The following is a 21037-nucleotide window of genomic DNA, read 5'->3' on the forward strand; positions in this document are numbered from 1 at the left end:
AATGAAACCATTGATTTCTTAGTCACACTCACACCTAATCAATTTGAGTAAGCGTGAGTAAGGGAAAAAAAAAACATAAAAAAAAAAAAAAGAGAAATTCTACGGTAAAAAACCTCACAAGTTTATTTAAGAAATTGAAGTTGAATTTTTTTAAATTAAAATACTTTATAATTACATTCTTTATCTTTTTTATATTTTTGTAGTTTAGTTTTTTAAGTTAAAAATTTAGGGTTTAGAGTTCATTTATAATTCGTAAAATTTCACAAAATACTTTTAATATTTATGTACTATCCGTACTGTTATGCCGAGCTTGAGCTCGGCATTACAGTGCGGAGTGACCTTGGACACGCACTAGGCGGCATTGGCTCGCTATCCAATTAGGTCATAAATTGATCTCGGGCCCAAGGCCCAACAAAACCCTAATACACACAAAGGTACGTGCATTATTTATACGAGACTCATACACCCACAAACACTAACTTTAGCATCGAAGTCTCTTTTGCAGGTACCACCCCCATCTTGGAGCATCAAACGTACCCGCGAAGGAGGCTCGCCAATCTTACTCAGAGGATCATCTCTACAGCAGATTTCCGGTAAGAACATTTGGCGCCCACCGTGGGGCCGATCAAGACAGCTCTTATCGGCCACTCTTATGGTTTCTACCAGAAGCCATAGTAGACGCAACAGACGACCTAGATCACGCAACTACCATGGACAACGAAGCAGCATTGAGAAGGCTGATCGAGCAGGTCGAGCAGATGCGGCAGCAACACACCGCCGATCTGCAAAACATGTGTGCCAAGCACGAAACTGACCTAGCCGCGATGCGAACCGCCAATGAAGCAGACCTAGCAGCGCTGCGCGCCGAGAATGAGCGTATCCGCGCTCAGCTACCACGGCGCACCTCTGATCAACCCCCTCAACCGAGTCACCTAAACAAGGAAGAGGGGCACTCGGTTTCTCAACCGCCAATAGAGCATAGGACACCGACTCCAAAGCCTGCCACGCATCGATCTCATGCACCGACACACAAATCGCCCCATGAGGTCAGCAATGCTCCTACTCATGTCGCGGGGGATCAACCAACCTTCCGCCGTCATCCTTTTGTGGATGGAATTATGGAGATGCCACTCCCTCTCGGATGGAAGCCTCTCCACCTCGACCGCTACGACGGCACGACAGACCCAGACGAGCACATCAACCTATACACCACACAGGTAAACCTCTACACCAATAACGATGCTATTCTGTGTAGGGTTTTTCTGACCTCGCTCAAAGGGGCCGTGCTCAACTGGTACACCCAGCTACCTGCCGAGTCAATTGACAACTTCGGCACCCTGGTCAGACGGTTCACGACGCAATACGCAACGAGCCGACCTCATCACATCACATCCGCCGCCTTGGCCATCCTTAGACAGGGCGACGACGAACCATTAAGGACATTCATGGAGCGCTTCGCTGGCATCTCCATCAAAATCCTCAACTTAAACCCCGAGGTCGCACTGCACTCCATGCTCATGGCGTTGAAGTCAGGACCTTTCGTCGACAGCCTTTGCCGACGACCTCCTCCCGACATGGACAAGCTCCGAGCTCGCGCTGTTGGGTACATCCAGATGGAGGAGCATGCCGAGTTCCGCAAGGCAATTCGCGACAAACCACAAGGAAAGCAAGACCAAGGTCAGGCCATGAACATTTAAAGTTGGCGACCTTGTTTGCCGATTACGGGGAGAAGCAAGAACAGACCCCTCCAAAGGAAAATTTGGAACTTGGAATTCCACCCACCTCAAATTTTATTTCTCTTAACTTGTAAATTCAGGGGATGTACTCTTTTTCCTCCTCAGCCTTTTTTCCCACTAAAGTAAAGGGTTTTTGGCCAAGGAAGGTTTTAACGAGGCACCCCTCAGAAATAAATCAACAAAGCAACTCCATTCCCATACATTTTCGGTATTGGCACATTAACCATGACGACTAACCAAGGTCGAGTTCGAATCTTGATATGCCAAGGTCGAATCCGAACCTTGATGCCAAGGTCGAGTTCGAACCTTGAGATCACATTTTCTTAACCAAGGTCGAGTTCGAACCTTGATATGCCAAGGTCGAGTCCGAACCTTGAGATCACATTTTCTTAACCAAGGTCGAGTTCGAACCTTGATATGCCAAGGTCGAATCCAAACCTTGATGCCAAGGTCGAGTTCGAACCTTGAGATCACATTTTCTTAACCAAGGTCGAGTTCGAACCTTGATATGCCAAGGTCGAGTTCGAATCTTGATATACCAAGGTCGAGTCCGAACCTTGAGATCACATTTTCTTAACCAAGGTCGAGTTCGAACCTTGATATGCCAAGGTCGAGTCCGAACCTTGATATGCCAAGGTCGAGTCCGAACCTTGATATGCCAAGGTCGAGTCCAAACCTTGAGATCACATTTTCTTAACGAAGGTCGAGTTCGAACCTTAATATGCCAAGGTCGAGTCCGAACCTTGAGATCACATCTACTTAACAAGGTCGAATTTGAACCTTCAAACAATAAATTTGGGAACTCCTCATAAGCCCCTTTGCTCTTACATCACTCGGTGCTTGGGGGGCTAGTGTACTGGCCAGCCGAGTTGCCGACTTATCCCTCACCAATCTGCTGACTCGGTCAAAGGTTTACCAGCCTAACTAAGCAATAAGTTCATTATTGCCGAGTTCCTCAGCCCGACCATGAAACATGGACATCGGAACACCACATCGGCCCAAAGAGGCCACGTCATCAAACAAATAAAAATACAATCTTGTCACCGCGCTGCCCACGCGTTATGGGAACGAGGTGACGGTTATGACACATGGCGTCATGACAAATAGGCGTACGCGAAAAGTCACGACCCCTTGTCAAGCTCGGTCTTAACTCCTCGACCTACGGTCTTCGGAGCTCGGGGGGCTAGTGTACTATCCGTACCGCTATGCCGAGCTTGAGCTCGGCATCACAACGCGGAGTGACCTCGGACACGCGCTAGGCGACATCGGCTCGCTATCCAATTAGGTCATAAACTGATCTCGGGCCCAAGGCCCAACAAAACCCTAATACACACAAAGGTATGTGCATTACTTATACGAGACTCATACACCCACAAACACTAACTTTAGCATCAGAGTCTCTTTTGCAGGTATCACCCCCATCTTGGAGCATCAAGCGTAGGCTCACCAATCTTACTCGGAGGATCATCTCTACAGCAAATTTCCGGTAAGAACAATTTATATACATAAAAAAAATTATATTAAAATATTATTTATTGTCATCATTTATATCAATCAAGAATATTCCATTAAATTTAATAGATTGTAAATAAATTTCTAACATTATAAACTAAATTATAAAAAAAAAAAAATATATATATATATATATAATGAATTGTCTATTTACAAATATTTTTAATTTAGGGACTTAACTGAAAATTTTTAAAATGTTAAATCATAAAATATTGTTTTAAAAAAATAAGGAATAAAAATCATTTTAATCTTTAAAAATGATGAACATTATCACATTTGTCTTGCAAACTTAGAAAATGTCAAATAAATTCATTAATATTCTACTACTTCTTAATATTCTTGCCTCTAAATATTTATCAATATTAACACTTTATTTTGAATTTTAGACTAATAAGTTAATGTTAATTTTAAATTCAAAAACTTATGTTGCTTTTTTATAATTTTGTAAACTAACGTAACATCACTTTTCAAATTCAGCGATCAAATTAACTTTTTGTTCAAAAAAAAAAAACAAATAAGGGATGGTAAGGCATTTCGTAGATTTTGAGTCTAGCAATATTTTTACCGGCTAAATATTTTTATATATAATTCATTTTTTTTATAATAAATTATATATATAAATAAATATTATATTTAAAATCTTTATAAATAAATACTTTTAAATATGTGAAGTATATTATAACACAAGATTATTTTTAATTATTGATAATGCATTTTAAAAATATTAAATTTTAATTTATAGATGAATATGATAAATAAAAAATTTAATTAAATAAAAGATTAAAAGAATTCCTAAAAATACTTTTATTGAAGAATAATATCTAAAAATATTTTTATGTAAGATGAATATTTATATTTTTTTTTTGGTTCGTCCCTGGAGTATCCACCGCCGACAGCAGTGACTAATCTCCTCGCTACGTTGGAGGCACCTCAAAGGGTGGGATAGCTGGCCCCAAGATTTAATGCGGCTACATACACAAGGCAGGATTCAAACCCCTGACCTTGCTTAAGCGTGGATCAACCCCTATCGCTGAACCACACGCTTGGGGTTAGATGAATATTTATATTTAATACAAGGGTTGATTTATAATAATATTAAAATCGATTCCTTCTGAAGAATAGTTTTTGACTTATTCAAGTCTAGGAAAAATCATTAATACTAATTAGTATATTATAACATTTTATTTTGTATATAATATATTACTCCATCCATCTCATATCGCATGAGAAGAAAAAATAAGTATACATTAGTTTCTTAATATCATAATAATTAACTCTTTTTCATTTACCTAATAATATTATGTAGAAACTAATTTTTGTGTTGTATCGTTTCAATTAAAGAAGATTAATTACAAGATTAATTTTGTAAAATTATTATTCTCTTTTATCTATTTATTATTTTTTTTAGCCATACAAAATAACTTATGATGACACTTATTATTATAAGATAAAAAAAGTATAATATATGATAATATGTGATTTTATTTATTAAATTCATTTTATAATATTCATTCTTATGTAATACCTAATTATTTTAATATCAAATAATACTACTTATACTGTAAGAAATTAACTTTTTACATTTTAAATAAAATATAGGTATTTGAAGACTCAACAAACGAACAGATCTCTCATATCTAGAAAGTTCAAGAATATGTTGAAGAACAAGAACATACTCAAAAGTTTCCACAGAGAGAATGATAGGTTCAAGATGTTTAGGGCTTAAGATGTTCAAGATGTCTGTCAAAAAAGAAAACAAGGAGATCATCTACTTTGAATGCAAGAAGCCCAAACACATGAAGGTGAATGCCCTAAGCCTGAAAAAAGATGGTCTAGCAAGAAAAAGGCCAAGAAGAGCTTGATGGCTTATTGGGAAGATTTGGACAACAACAACAACAATAATAACAATTCATATGAAGAGAAAGTCAACATTTGTCTCAAGCACATGTAGACAAAACAATGATAAAGATATATTTTAATCCTAATTCTAATTCTAGTTTATCTTATGAGTCAAACGAAAATTCTATTGAGGAAGAGATGTCTTATGTAACAACCCAAACGCATCAGAACGAGAGGAATCTAAAGATTTCTACGGGTGCAAGACTATGCAGTTGAGAATGCGTTAAAGGGATTAATTTTTACTACTTATACCAATAAGATGTATCTATTTTTTGATAGCTTATCACAAAAGAACTTCATAGTTAAGTGTGTTTGGCTTACAACAATTTAGGGATGAGTGACCTTTTTAGGAAGTGTCCTAAAAAACATGTGAGTGAGGATAAAACACACTGAAAAGTCTTGTGTTGGTTTGTGGAGTCAATCATTAATCCTAAAGGTGGTTGGACTTCTTAAAAATGACTACCCACAAAGGATTCTGATCGGTAAAAGGTTCTAACCAATAAGAAGTTATGTGAAGTGTCACCAAGTAAAATATTGTGGAGTGGAGTCGTTGAGACCTCAAATTTGAAGAGTTACAAATAGAATCAAAGTAGTCCTATCTTCTAGTACAGTGTGGCTCAAAGATAAACCAAGCAAATTTTGGTGGCTTATAATAGCCTAGACACAGTAGAATGAGACGGATCCAGAGATTTGTACAGGTATGAGACTATCTAGTTAAGGATGACTTTAAATAATTAATTTGTACTACTTATACCAACAAGATGCATTTACATTTAGATAACTCATCACAAAAGAGTTTCATAATTAAGCATGCCTGACTTGGAATAATTTAGGGATGAATAACGTTTTGGGAAATTTCCTAGAAAACGTGTAAGTGAAGACAAAACACGTTAAAAAGTCTTGTGTTAGTTTGTGGGTCAATTGTTGGTTTGTGAGGTTAGTTGTTGATCCTAAAGGTGACTAAACTTCTAAAAAAGGACTACCCATAGAGGGTTCTAATTGGTGAAGGATTCTAACAACCAAGGAGTTATCTGAAGTATCATCATGTAAAGTGTTGTAGAATGGAGTCGTGACGTTAAATTTGACAGGTGTAACAAATAGTATCAAAGTAGATCCTTTCTTCTAGTACAATGTGGTTTTGGGATGAACCAAGCCTGAGACCACTTTTGTCAAATGGAAGTCTTCTATGTTTTAGAAGCATATTCATATTAGAAGTTTTGCTTACAAATTTTACAATATCCTTTCTGAGTTGTACGTTTTCAACTTGCAATATTGTAACTTTGGGTGGTTCATTGCTAATGATCTCTTGTTTGAGAATCTGAATCTCTCTAGTAATATCTGACAGATATTTCTTGAGTCTTTCCTCTCTATCAAACACACCCTTAAAAATTACGTAATGGTGAATTTCTCATTTACCGTGTAATATGTAAGTGAAAGGACTTAGATTTTAATTTCTCCATTCTTGTCAAATATAAAACATACTTAGTTTCAAAAAGGTTACCCCAAAAATAAATTCAAAGTGAGGATAAAAAATTCTATTATCAATTATATTGTATATATCTCTTAAATAATTTGATTATTGGACGAATGAAAATATTATTATAAAATTAATATGATTTTTTTTTACATTTACTTAATTACTTATTTATTCTTACATGCATATTATTAGTTTATCGCATTACTATTATTGTTATTGTTGTTATTATTATTATTGTTGTTGTTGTTTATTATTATTATTATTACTACTACTATTATTATTATGTATTACAAACTCCTATATATTAAACAGGAATTGATATCTTGCACAAAAGTACTTTTAGGGATTTTTTTTCAACGAAAAAGTTTGTAAATTTTTTTAACTTCTTATCTAATTTGATTTTTGTTTATTATAATTATTTATGAGCTAAATATTAATATTTAAAATAAATTATCAATAAATACAAATAATTTTGTGTTATAATATAAATTATTAATTACAAATCTAGAATATAATCTGTATATTTAAAAATATTATTTATATAAATTTTAAATATAATTTATATTTTGAAACATATTATTTATATATATACATATATATATATATATATATTATAAATTTGAACTATATACAATAAACATGTCTGTAGATATTAAAATACTAATTATTATAATAAAAAAATGTTAAATATTATACAAAGGTCAGTTATCATCAATATGTTCCCAAGATGAGTTTTCTTTCATGTTAAAACTTGGGTTGAAGATATTGTTACAACAATACTATAATAATCGATAAATTATAATATTAATTTAAATTATGTATTTAAATAATTTATCAAAGATGTTATTAGAGTTATTGTTGAAATTATATCTCAATTTCACACTTGATCGCTTTTTGATTTCTTAAGTAAGCAAGCTACCTTGCTTCTATACATGTATATGTATATATGTTTTTTTCTTTCAAAAGTTTTTCTCTAGTAAATAATATCTATATGTGACACTCTCTACCTCACATGCCATAATAAAATATAAAATTAAATAACTTCAATATAATAAATGAACTCAAAGTTCAACCAGGTAGAGAGAATCACATTTTAACATAAAACTAAACTTAGCAGAAATAACAATTACAACGGAGGTAAAAATTAAACTACTCAAAGTAAATAGCAAGAATCAAATCCTAACTAGTCCTAACTAATTCTCCAATGTCACGTGTCTTATTAGAGCAAAATCTAACATTAAGGACTAAGCCTCATAACCGACATCCTTAATACCATGCTGATGATTACCTGCAAAAACAATAGGAAAACAACACAAAAGAAAAGGGAGTGAGAAACATCTCACTCTGACTCACGGTGCAGGAATGAAAATTGGCTAGCCAAACACAAACAACATATACAACATGATATAGCATACACAGTTACACATCATCATATTTAACTCATTCATAACATAGTAAGCAACAACATATAAGATTATAATGCATATGCAATGCACACAGATTAAATGTTATCATGCATGTGGTGCTAGTAAAAATATCACATATATCACTTGTGCATGGTCGCTAGCAATACATTAGAGTAGTCTAGGAGCATATGTTGGATCATACTCTCAACGCACTCTTACTAGAAGGACATACTATCAGAGTTTGGTTGGGATAACTAATTCGCGCAAGATACATCGCATGCTCACAAGGGCAAGAATAGGACTTCCAATCAGAGTTGTCCCCAAGGTTGACTCTCAAGCTTTTACATAAGGGACCTTCCCTGGTGGTGTATTCTTTATTGTATCCTTCAAAAAAATACTTTTATGCACATGATGTATGTCAAATAGACTATGCATAACATTTCACATGATCTCATTGTCAACTAATCCCATATAATAAAATCATCAACCATCCTCAATATAACAATTAAAAATTCAACTATATCAATTAAATATTAGTAATGACATAAGAGATTACATCACTATAACTCATACATAGCTCACAAGCATATAAATAGCACACTCACACACTACATTTTCATAATTTAATCTTCTACAATATCGTGTGGTTTAAACACCTTAGCTAGAGCTATATATTGCTATTAAGTTGATCTTAATTTTATTAGAAAGCTAAGACAATTATTTCCAACTTCTATGTTGACTTCAAGAGCTAAATATGTCATCTACTATTTAAATAAATATAGAATTGCAACATTTGAACCTAAATCTGACAGTCTAACCTTTGCTCACTAATTTGATCATAACTTGAGTTATAGACATTTTTTTTACGTGATTCCAATGAAATTTGAAAGCTAACATTCAAGGATACAACTTTCATGAAGATCACAAAACCTAATTCTTCCATTTAAGTCTACCCAAAAGGCTTACAATGTATGCACGTTACATTTTGCGCACAAAATATGAGGTTCATCTTTTAACTCGTCTAAGTCGATCCTTCCTTAACATTTTTATGTTATTTTTTAGTCTAAATTGTGGCCCAAAATGTTTGTTTTCTAACCTAATAATTGGAACTCAATTTAATTAATCACACACAAAGAAATCACATAAAATACCAAAGTATATTTATACTAGATTTTTCAGAACAAGGCACAACTTATACTCAAACTCTTTTCTCTCAATTGAATCGGTGAGAACTCTCCATAGGTTAGTTACACTTTTGAAAGACATAATTTACACATACAACTACTATCTTTTCACTATCATCACAATAATTTTCCTTAGGGTTTCCTACAAAAATCCATAAGGACCTTAAATCATACAATTTTTCATCCAAAACATGAAATTAATCATTCATTCAAATAATTCATGCAATAAAATGAGTGAGAAGAATAGGGAACAAAATAGAAACATTAGGGGGAAACCCCTCATACATAGGCACACAACGTACATAGGATTGAGGGTCAATCCCACTACCCGACATATAAACTCACACCTAGAGTAAGGTTTCTCACTCTTCCCTAGATAAACTCTAAATGACGGGTGCAAGGCTTTAGAGTGATTTCCTTCATACTCCTGTTCTCCAAGCTTTAAAGCAGGTACGTAAAAATAAAGGCATAAAAAATATTTGATCAAAAATCTCATATTTTAAAAACTCTAACCTCCTTTAACCTTCTAGTTAAATATATTAATCTCAATTATCTCAAAGATCTCTTACTTTTTTAATAAAAATATTATACCATTCTTTAATAAAATATTATAAATATATTCTAAAATATATTACATAATTAAAGTAAATATTTAACAACCTTTATTAATAAAATAAAAATATCAAAATTATTAATAAAATATTTATATTATATTTTATCAAAAACGAAATGGTAGACTATCAACCCAACTCATTCATTCCCTTTCCCATGTGGATTATAAACCCCATGAAATGAATGCTTTTCGAACATTAACTATTGATGGAACTACTTGGAAAAGATTGATGAATCTTCAAGTGCTTCATTCCAAGACCTTTAAACTCTTGAGGTTGACCACAAATTTGGATGAGAAACTCCTTTGAAGAAGCTTCAATGGAGAAGAATCACCAAGGAGGTTCGGTTACTCCATGAAAGAGTGATGAAGCTTGTTGAACAAGCTAAAAGGTAGGAAACCTTTGAGAGAAACTTAGAGAGAAAGTTTCTCCACGAAATTTAGGACTTTAAGAGGAGAGAATTTGAGTCAAATTCTGATTTCATATCTCAAAAAGTGAAGTATAATGAGCAATTGAGAAATATATAGGGAGAGGTAGCTTGTAGAGGAAGCTAACCTTAACCATGGTTCACTAGGAACCATGGTAAGGTGTAGCTAACCATCCATGGTTTCTAAAACTTGTAGGAGAAGCTAACCTTGACCATGGTTCACTTAAGAATTATGGTAAGGTCAGCCAAACCTACTAAGGTTTAGAAGCTTGGAAGGAAAGCTTCAAAGCTTGTAAGAGAAGCTAGAAATTTTGGCCAAGAATAAAAGGAATGAGCTAGGTGGGCAAGGCTCAAAAATGCTCCATGATTTATTTCAAAAATATTTGATTTGGTTTAGTTAGGTTCATCATATGATGATGAAACCTAGCTAAATCAAATCTATGAAAAATTAGGAGCAAAATGAGTCTAATATACAAAATTTTGCCTAGGCCCAGTTCTGACCCAATTACTAGTCACACCCTCAAGCATTGCTAAATGCCACCCCTTTTTTCCTACTGAAAAAATATAAAATGAATGTATTAACAAAGGAGGTTAAATGGAGTTAAACTCTCCAAGTAACCCACCCTAAAATCAATATACAATCACTAGTTAAAAGCAAGTAAAGTGCCTCACAAATACAAAGGCAAAAATAAGCCTATACAAAGAAACTACTATATGTACAAACATATGAAAGGTCTTTAATATCATCATATTCCTCTTGGTTCTTTTAAGATATCACCTCTTAGATTCCTTGGCCTTGGCCATAGTCTATCAACTATGTAACATCTAGTTAGAAAAAGTGTCATTCTCGAAGAGGGGATTCAATAGCAGCCAAAGAGGGTATTTTCGTTCTTGCTACAAGCCCATTCCTTTTGTAGTATGTGACATAAAGAACCACTAAAATCACTTGAGTAGACAAGTTTAATCTCAAGTCCATAACTTTATGATATTTTAATATCATTCATTAGATAAATCTAATGATCCAAAGCGGAAGAGAAGATATGTAGGAAAGGATCCAAATTCAGGAATTTGAGGTTGTTATACGCGGTTTTCCAAAGATTAGAATTTTGCATAATATTTTTTTAATCAATTTTGCATAATATAATAACTTAAATTAACAACTTAATTTAAAAATATTTAATAAACTAAAATAAAACATTCCTTTTTAGTTAAACTTTATTTTAATTAATTTTTTTATCTATAAAACTCCTAATAAAGAGCACTAATAATTAGTTATTTAAAGTAATTAATTATAACAAAGCCTAATTGTATTGTTGCATAATTACGATATTTGAGAGTCTAAAATCACATAATTATAATATTTAAAAAATTAAAATAGTTCAATTAAAAATTAAGAAACTAAAATTGTACAATTGTAATGGACAAAAATTACTCAATTAAAATTTGAGGGAAATCACACAATCCATATTCTTCAGGGAATAAAAACACATTTAAAACTTATAAAAATCAATAACTTTGAACAAATTATTTTTATTTCAATAAAATACTGAAACTAATATTAATTAGTTTGATTTAGCTTCTGATTAAATATATTATAACTAATATGAGAAAATAAGTGTACTATCTGTACCGCGATGCCAATCTCTAGCTTGGCATCTCAGTGCGGAGTGACCTTGGACACGCGCTAGGCGACATCATCCCGACATCCAAATAGGTCATAACTGATCTCGGGCCCAAGGCCCAATGAAACCCTAATTTACATAAAGGTACGTGCATTACTTATACGAGACTCATACACCCATAAACACTAACTTTAGCATCGGAGTCTCTTTTGCAGGTACCACCTCCACCTTGGAACAACAATCGTACCCAGCGAAGGAGGCTCACCGATCTTACTCAGCAGATCGTCCCAACGATCGATCTCCGGTAAGAACATTTGGCGCCCACCGTGGGGCTGATCAAGACAGCTCTTATCGGCCACGCTTATGGTTTTCACCCGAAGCCATAGTAGACGAGCAAAAGACGACGTAGATCGCACGACAAGCATGGACAACAAAGCAGCATTGAGAAGGCTGATCGAGCAGGTCGAACAAATGCGGCAGCAACACACCGCTGATATGCAAAACATTCATGCCAAGCACGAAACTGACCTAGCGGTGCTGCGTACCGCGAACGAGGCTAACCTAGCGGTGCTGCGCACCGAGAATAAGCGTATTCGCGCCCGGCTTCCTCGGCGCCCCTCTGATCAGCCCCCTCCACCGAGTAGTCAACATGAAGAGGAGGGGCACTCGGTCTCTCAACCCCCAACTACACCCAGGGCACGGACTCCCCGACCTGCCACACATCGGTCGCACGCACCAATGAATAGGTCGGCCCATGAAGTCAGTAATGCTCCCGCCTAGGCCCCTAGAAATCGGGCGAGCATTTGTCGCCATCCCTTTGTGGACGACATCATGGAGATGCCTCTACCTTTTGGCTAGAAGTCCCTCCACCTCGACCTCTACGACGGCATGACGGATCCAGACGAGGACATCGACCTATACTTCACGCATGTAAACATATACATTAATGACGATGTTATTCTGTGTAGGGTTTTTCCAACCTCGCTCAAGGGTGCAGCGGTCGCCTGGTATACCCAACTGCCAGCAAGATCAATTGACAGCTTTGACACCCTGGTCAAACAGTTTGCGGCATAATATGCAACGAGTCGGCCTCATCACATTACATCAGCCGCTCTGGCCAGTCTCAGACAGAGCGATGATGAACCCCTGAGGATGTTCATGGAGCACTTTGCTAGCATCTCAGTCAAGATTCAAAATTTGAATCCCGAGGTCGCCCTACACGCCATGCTCATGGAACTCAAGCCAGGACCATTTGTCAACAGCTTGTGTCGGTGACCCCCGTTGACATGGACGAACTTCGTGCCCAAGCTGCAGCCTACATCCAGATGGAAGAGCACTCTACTTTTCGTGATCAGGTTCACGGAAAGTCGCAGGCGAAGTCAGACCAAGGTCACAAGGATAAAATGAAGGTTACCAACGACAGTCAGTTCAAGAAGGCTGCTAAGGCAAGCAAAGGATGGAGGTACGACTTTTACACTCCCTTAAGTGCGCCCCAAGTACACATCTTGGAGGAAGCCAACAACAACAACTTGCTCACTCTGCCACCACCTGGGCACAATCCCAATAACGCGGATAGGTCAAAACATTGCAGTTACAACAGAAACCACGGTCACACCACCGAGGAATGTCGAACACTCAGAGATCGTATAGAGGAACTCGTCTAGGCGGGCCACCTCGGGCAATACGTCCAACGACAGTAGGGTCAACAAGGAGGCTACAACAGACGAGGACGAGGGCGAGGTTGCGGTTCGGCCACCCGCTCAGACCAATCCTCTAGATCTCAACAAAATGCTGGTGGCGCAGTGCAGGCCGAGGTAAGCCAAGAAACAGGGTCAGCTCCCTTACGAGGAGTCATCAACACAATTGCAAGTGATTTCGCAGGGGGAGGATCTAGCAGCTCGACGCGAAAAAGACACCTGCGCAGCATCAACAATGTACACTCCGCTACCTCGGCCTCGCACCAGAGCTCACCACTGATCACCTTCACTAACGACGACTACACTGGCGTCTGTCCAAATCAAGATGACCTAATGGTCATCGCTGTGGAGGTCACCAATTGGGAGGTCCACAAGACGCTGATCGATCAAGAGAGCTCGGTTGACGTCCTATACTGGCCGACGTTCCTCAGGTTAGACATCCCTCACTCCCTTATCCAACCTCACACAAAACCGCTAGTTGGTTTTGCAGGAGAACGGGTTCACACCCGAGGGTACGTGGATCTTTTGACAACCTTCGGAACTTCTCCCGATTCAAGGAGGATCATGGTATGCTACCTCCTCGTCGAGGCCAATACGTCGTATAACATCATCATCGATAGGCCTACCCTTAACCAGCTAGGAGCAGTGGTGTCTAATCCGCACCTCACCATGAAATTCCCAATGAGTGGTGGCAAGATTATCTCCGTCCGCGCAAACCAGAAGACAGTTCGGTAGTGCTACGCCGAAAGTCTGAAAGTCTCGCCATCCGAAGAGCATCGCAAAAGTGACCCTCCTACAGTAGCTCATATCACCCACGTGGACATCACTGACTTAGATCCAAGGTCGAACTCCCATGATGAACGGTCGAGTCCCATCGACGAGCTGATGGAACTACTTGGAGATGGTTGATGTTTCTTCAAGTAGAACCATGCTAAGTCCCTTCTTCTCTTGAGGTTCTTCACGTCAATGGAAGATTTGGATGAGTTCAAGCTTCAAAAGCTTGAAGATGCTTCCCAAGGTGGTTCAGTTTCTCTTGAAGGAGAGAAACTTGAGGAACCAAGCACAAAGGAGAAGTTCCTTTGTGAAGCTTCTAGGAGAAGGGGATTCTCCATGAAATTGGACTCTTGAAATGAGAGAGAATTTCTGAATTCTGTCTTATAAATGTCAAAAGTGATTACAAGAGTAGAAATTACAAATATATAGAGGTAGGTAGCTTAAGGAGCAAGCTAACCTTAACCATGGTTCACTAGGAACCATGCTAAGGTTATTTGACCTTCTAGGTGAGTTTAGAAACTTGTGGAGCAAGCTTCTCACTTAGCTTTCTTGGGAAGCAAGCTAAGTAGAAGCTTGTAGCACAAGCTTCTCATCTCCTTGAAGGTTAGATAAGCAATTCGGTCAAAGAAAGGAGACTAGGCAAGGTGGGCGGATTTGGTCTCTTTTGGCTCCTTGAATTAATTTCAAAAATGTTTGATTTGGTTTAGTTAGGTTCATCCAATGATGATGAAACCTAGATAAATCAAATCTATGAAAAATTAGGAGCAAAATGAGTCCAATATGTAAAATTTTGCCTAAGCCCAATTCTGGCCCAATTACTAGCCACACCCTCAAGCATTGCTAAATACCACCCTTCTTTTCCTACTGAAAAAATAGAAAATGAGTGTTTCAACAAAGGAGGTTAAATGGAGTCAAACTCTCCAAGTAACCCACCCTAGAATCAATATACAATGACTAAAAAGAAACTAAAGTGCCTCACAAATACAAAGGCAAAAATAAGCCTATACAAGAGAACTATATACAAGATATTTACAACTAGAACTATGCCTTCTCTTCATGATAGAGTGGTCCAAATTGAAGAGTACCTTGGGCTTGGAAAGCCCACTGGTCTTCAAGGTGTCCACTGGTCTTCAAGGTGGCTATAGCTCTAGAGATTGGGCCCTTGGCCCATGGTCCGTCATCCCATTCCTCTTGGTTCCTTCAATGTATCACCTCTTGGATTCCTTGGCCTTGGCCATAGTCTATCACGAGCTCGATGACTTCCAGATCGGAAAGATTCCTGGGCAATGCACCAAAATAAGCAGGCAACTAAACCCGGAGTTGCGGCAGAAAATCGAGGCCAAAATTTCCAAGAACACCGACCTCTTTGCTTGGTCCAGCGCCGATATGCTAGGTATCGATGCTAACTTTATCTATCACAGGCTGGCAATCCACAAGGAGGCAAAACCAATGGCCTAGAGAAAGAGGAAGGTCGGTGGCGAAAGACGAGAAGCTATCATCACCGAGACATAAAAACTACTGAATGCGGGCTTCATCCGCGAGGTCAGATACATCACGTGGCTGGCAAACGTGGTACTGGTGAAGAAGAGCTCGGGGAAGTGGCGCATGTGTGTCGACTACACCGACTTGAACAAAGCATACCCCAAGGACTCGTATCCCTTACCGAGCATCGACAGACTGGTCGATGGAGCATCCAGGCACGCCCTCCTCAGCTTTCTGGATGCTTACTCTAGGTACAACCAAATCATGATGTACCCCCCGGACGAGGTGCACACGTCGTTCATCACCGACTATGCCAACTTTTTTCTACTGAGTGATGACATTCAGTCTCAAAAACGCAGGAGCCACTTACTAGCGGCTGATGGACAAAGTTTTCCACCAACAAATTGGGCGGAACATGGAGGTTTACGTTGACGACATGGTGGTCAAAACCACTTCAACCAAAGGTCATGCTGCCGACCTGGCCGAGGTGTTTAGCCAGATTAGAAAACACAACATGCGCCTCAACCCAGAGAAGTGCGTCTTCAGCATCCAGGGAGGTAAATTCCTTGGTTTCACGATCACTAGTAGGGGGATTGAGGCCAACCCAGAAAAGTGCAAAGCCATAATCAAGATGCAAAGCCCTCAAACTGTGAAAGAAGTCCAACGCCTAGCAGGAAGGTTGGTTTCCCTCTCCCGTTTTATCCCCAGCTTGGCGGAGAAAGTAGAGCCCATCTTCACCTTGCTGCGAAAGCCAAAGAACTTCGAGTGGACGAACCAATGTGAAGAAGCTTTTAGGAGCTTCAAAGTCTTCCTCACAACTCCACCGGTCCTCTAGAGACCGGATCACCACGCCGAACTCCTCCTCTACCTGGTCGTGGTAGAAAGTGCAATCAGCGCAGTCATAGTCCAAGAAAACCAGAAGGTGCAAATGCTGATCTACTTCATCAGTCGAGTCCTTCAAGACACGGAAAGACGGTATCAGATGATTGAGAAGCTCGCACTGGCGCTTGTCACCGCAGCTTGACGTCTCCGACCATACTTTTAGAGTCACCAGGTGGTCGTCAAAACCGACTACCCGATCAAGAAAATCCTAAGGAAGCCGGAGCTCGCTGGACGGATGATAGCTTGGTCAGTAGAACTGTCCGAGTTCGGTATCAAGTATGAAAGTCGCGGCCCCCTCAAAGCCCAATGCCTGGTAGATTTTGTGGCTGAACTGACTCCAACATCGGCCGATGAACAACAGGTATGGACTTTACATGTTGATGGGTCCTCCAATTCTAAAGGTGGTGGTGCAGGTATTATTCTGGAAGGGCCAAATCACGTCACCTTGGAGCAATCTCTCAAGTTTAGCTTCAAAGTGACAAACAACCAAGCAGAATACGAAGCGCTTCTCGCAAGGCTAAGATTGGCTCACGACCTCGGAGCACGGAGAGTGAGTTGCAACAGTGACTCAAAGCTCATGGTAGAACAGCTCAGCAGGGCATACCAGACCAAGGACACCCTTCTATAGAGGTACTTCCATATGGCATCACAGAAGATCTCGTCCTTCGACGAGTTCACCATACATCATGTACCACGAGAACAAAATGCCAGAGCCGACCTCCTATCGAAGCTTGCCAGTACCAAACGCCCTGGGCAACATCGAACTATCATTCAGAAGACCCTACATTCACCCAGCTTAGACGACAAGGTCGTCAACACCAGCGATAGCAGAGACCTCGGATGGATGACAGGTATTTGAAATTACTTAAAGGAGGGAACTTTGCCCGAGGATAAAGATGAAGCTCGGAAGATGAGGATACGGTCAGCTAAGTTCGTCATTGTCGGAGATGAACTGTTCAAACGCGGCATCTCCGCCCTGTTGCTCAAATGCCTAGCCGAACCTCAAGCTACATGCATCATTGAGGAGATACATCGAGGGATATGTGGCATGCACTCCGGAGCACGCTTAATGGCGACCAGAGTACTCCGAGCTGGGTATTACTGGCCCATATTGAAGTCGGACTGCCAAGCCTACGTACAAAAGTGCAAGGAGTGCCAGCAGTTCGGCAACACATATCGGCAACCACCAGAAGCTCTCCACTAGATGATGTCGTCGTGGCCTTTTGCCTAGTGGGGAATGGACATCCTCGGACCATTCCCCCTGCAAAGAGTCAACTCAAATTCCTCATAGTGGCAATCGACTACTTCACCAAGTGGATCGAGGCATGCCCACTTGCCAAGATCACCACCGAGAATGTACAGAAGTTCACCTGGAAGAGCATTATATGCAGGTTTGGTATTCCACATTCCTTGGTCACTGACAATGGTAGACATTTCATTGTGCAGAGTGATACTCCGAGAGCTTAAGAAGCGACTAGGGAGCGCCAAAGGCCAGTGGGTCGACGAACTCCCCAGCATACTCTGGGCGTACCACTGTACCCCCCAATCAACAACGTAGGAAACACTTTACAGGCTAACCTATGGAGCCGATGCTATGATCCTAGTGGAGGTTGGTGAGATGTCTCACCGATGCTGTTTTCAACAGTGAGCAAAACGCCCAAGAGACGGCAGTCGACCTTGACCTGATTGACGAACTCAGAGACGAAGCTCGGATTCATGAAGAGGCCTGCAAGCTTCGAGCCTCCAGGAGGTACAACACGCGAGTCTGACCTCGCTCCTTCAGGCCTGGCAACTTGGTCTGGCGACTACTAGGAGATGCCCGCAGAGATTCGTCAGAAGGAAAACTTGCATCGAACTGGGACGGTCCATTCCGGATCACAGAAAACCTAGAAAATGGGGTATATCATCTAGAAAAGCTTAGCGGAAAAGCCATAACCAGAACTTGGAATGCCACGCATCTCAAGTTCTACTTCAGTTGAAATTGTAAGAATGAGTTGTGCACTCTTTTCCCGCCTCAGTCTTTTTTCCCAAAAAAATAGAAAAATGGGTTTTGGCTGAGAGGGTTTTTAACGAGGCACACCCACAACATTAATAAAATGACTCATTCTTTTCCTATTCATACTCTCTTCACTCTACCTCATTTTACCATACAATGCTTTATATTACGCCATGGTCGAGTTCGAACCTTGATACAATTTATTTTACCTTAAGCCGAGGTCGAGCTTGAACCTTGGTACGATTTATCTTATCACAACCCGAGGTCGAGTTTGAACCTTGCCACGACTTATCTAACATTATGCCAAGGTCGAGTTCGAACCTTGGTACGATTTACCTTATATTAACCCGAGGTCGAGTTCGAACCTTGGTACGACTTATCTAACATTAAGCCAAGGTCGAGTTCAAACCTCAGTACGATTTACCTTATATTAACCTGAGATCCAGTTCGAACCTTGGTACGACTTATCTAACATTAAGCCAAGGTCGAGTTCGAACCTTGGTACGATTTATCTTACATTAAGCCAAGGCCGAGTACGAACCTTGGTACGATTTATCTTACATTATGCCGAGGTCGAGTTCGAACCTCGAGGTTTAAATTTCACCTTAGGTCGAGTTCGAACCCTGCCCAGTACAAATCACTCTACGCTAGGCCAAGTTTGAGCACCAAAGCAAAAAGAAACAAAGAGCAAGTTTCAAACGTGTTCTCAAGCCTCAAAAATGGGAAAGGTCAAAATAGAATCATCAAAAGCGCAAAGGTGAAATCTCAGAAAAATAATATGTACACAACAATGTTTATAAGTTCAAAGCATGAATCCAAAAGAAAAAAAGAACAAAACAAACTAAGTTATTACAAAGCCAGCCTAGGCGGAGGCATTCTCACTTGAGCTATCCTGAAGGTCTTCTTCCTTTACCAGCCGCCCAAAGCGCACCTCTTTCTCCACATGCATAGCGGAGAGGTCGACTCTAGGCGCAAGCAGCCTCGCCTGACAAGCTGCCTTGATGAAGCCTTTCTTGTGCTCCACCAAGATATGTCGCTCCGTCTCGACAAGGCGCCTCTCCAGCTCCGCTTTCACCGCAGCCATCTTGTCAAGGTCCGCCCTCAGAGCGGCGACCTCATCTTCTTTTCCACCAAGAAGCACTTCATCACAAAGATGCTTCTCGCCCGTCTCAGACAGATCAGCCTTCAGCAAAGTCACCTCATCTTCCAACGAGCGCACCCGACCCCGGGAAGAAGTGGCGAGTTCCTGCAACTCACTCACTTGGGCAGGGTAAGTCTCATTGGCCCTTAGAGCGACCTCCAAAGACTTCTGAACTCTCGCCACCTCCCTCTTGGTGGCCTGAAGCTCGGCCTCATTCTGCAGCTTGGCCTCCCCGAGAGCAGCCGCTAAGGCCTTGTTCTCCTCCTCCAGAGGCCGGACTCGGCGCTTTATTTTCTCAAGGTCTCCATGCTGCTTGGACCACCTATGCTTCCAATAATCCACAATAGCCATTGTCCTCTGTAGGAAGACCTCAGCAAAATCAAGGCCTTCCACTGGCCCGACCTTCTCGATCATAACCTAATCAACCGAGCTCAGCGAACCCTTGGGAAGAAGGTCTCCGCGGTCACCCCCGCACTCCACAAGGAGTCTATATCCGACGAGGCACTCACGTGGTCCAACCGCGACAGAGGGCGATCCTTCTCAAAGCTTTGAGCTAGGTATTTGCTCCTGGGGGGCCCCTTCGACAGACCAGACGGCGGCGCCGAGGCTGCAGGAGTAGGTGTTGAGACCTCGGAGCTCGGTCATTTTTCGCAAACCTCAGCGGAAGCAGAAGCAGGTGTAGCCTACTCAGCAACGGGGGCATTTACCCCTGGCACCTCCGAGCTCGACGCCACCTGGACCTCGACAGCATTCCCCACTTACAAAAGACAAAAAAATTTTCCTAAGTCACAAAACATGAAGACAAGCAATATAAAAATAAAAACATAGGAAAAGGCATAAACCTCGGCGACCTAAGCAACCTCCTCAGCAGCCACTTGGGAAACCCCCTCAGGTTAAGGACTCCCAGTGAGGTCGACCGCACCGACGTTGGTAGCCTTTGAGGTCACCTCCTCAGTACCTTGAGGGGCAGAGGTCCCCCCGACCTCTTTCTCTCCCCTCTTTCTTTTCCTACGGGTCTCCAGGGGGCGATCTCCTCCTTTTAGGGCTCGGGCACCTCGATCTCGGCAACATCAGTAAAAGAAAATTTTACAAACACTGACAGCTAACGAAGATAAGGTACTCACTCTCTAGACCCCTTTCCTTGTACGCCGAGTTAGCAAGCGACAAAATGAGCTTGCAATCCAAGGGACG

The 21037-nt window shown here is 40.2% G+C and overlaps 1 protein-coding gene across 1 annotated transcript; it reads left to right on the top strand.

Annotated features, from left to right (window-relative positions):
- The first annotated feature begins 16944 nt into the window (after positions 1–16944).
- Positions 16945–17913, top strand: LOC145957874 (uncharacterized). The gene is made up of 2 exons (XM_083074296.1): positions 16945–17070; positions 17581–17913. The coding sequence occupies exons 1-2, from the start codon at positions 16945–16947 to the stop codon at positions 17911–17913; spliced, it is 459 nt and encodes a 152-aa protein (XP_082930422.1).
- The last annotated feature ends 3124 nt before the right edge of the window (positions 17914–21037 follow it).

The sequence above is a fragment of the Cajanus cajan genome, chromosome 5 (genome assembly GCF_000230855.2).
Source record: "Cajanus cajan strain Asha chromosome 5, NIPB_CcT2T_4, whole genome shotgun sequence".
Classification (NCBI taxonomy): domain Eukaryota; kingdom Viridiplantae; phylum Streptophyta; class Magnoliopsida; order Fabales; family Fabaceae; genus Cajanus; species Cajanus cajan.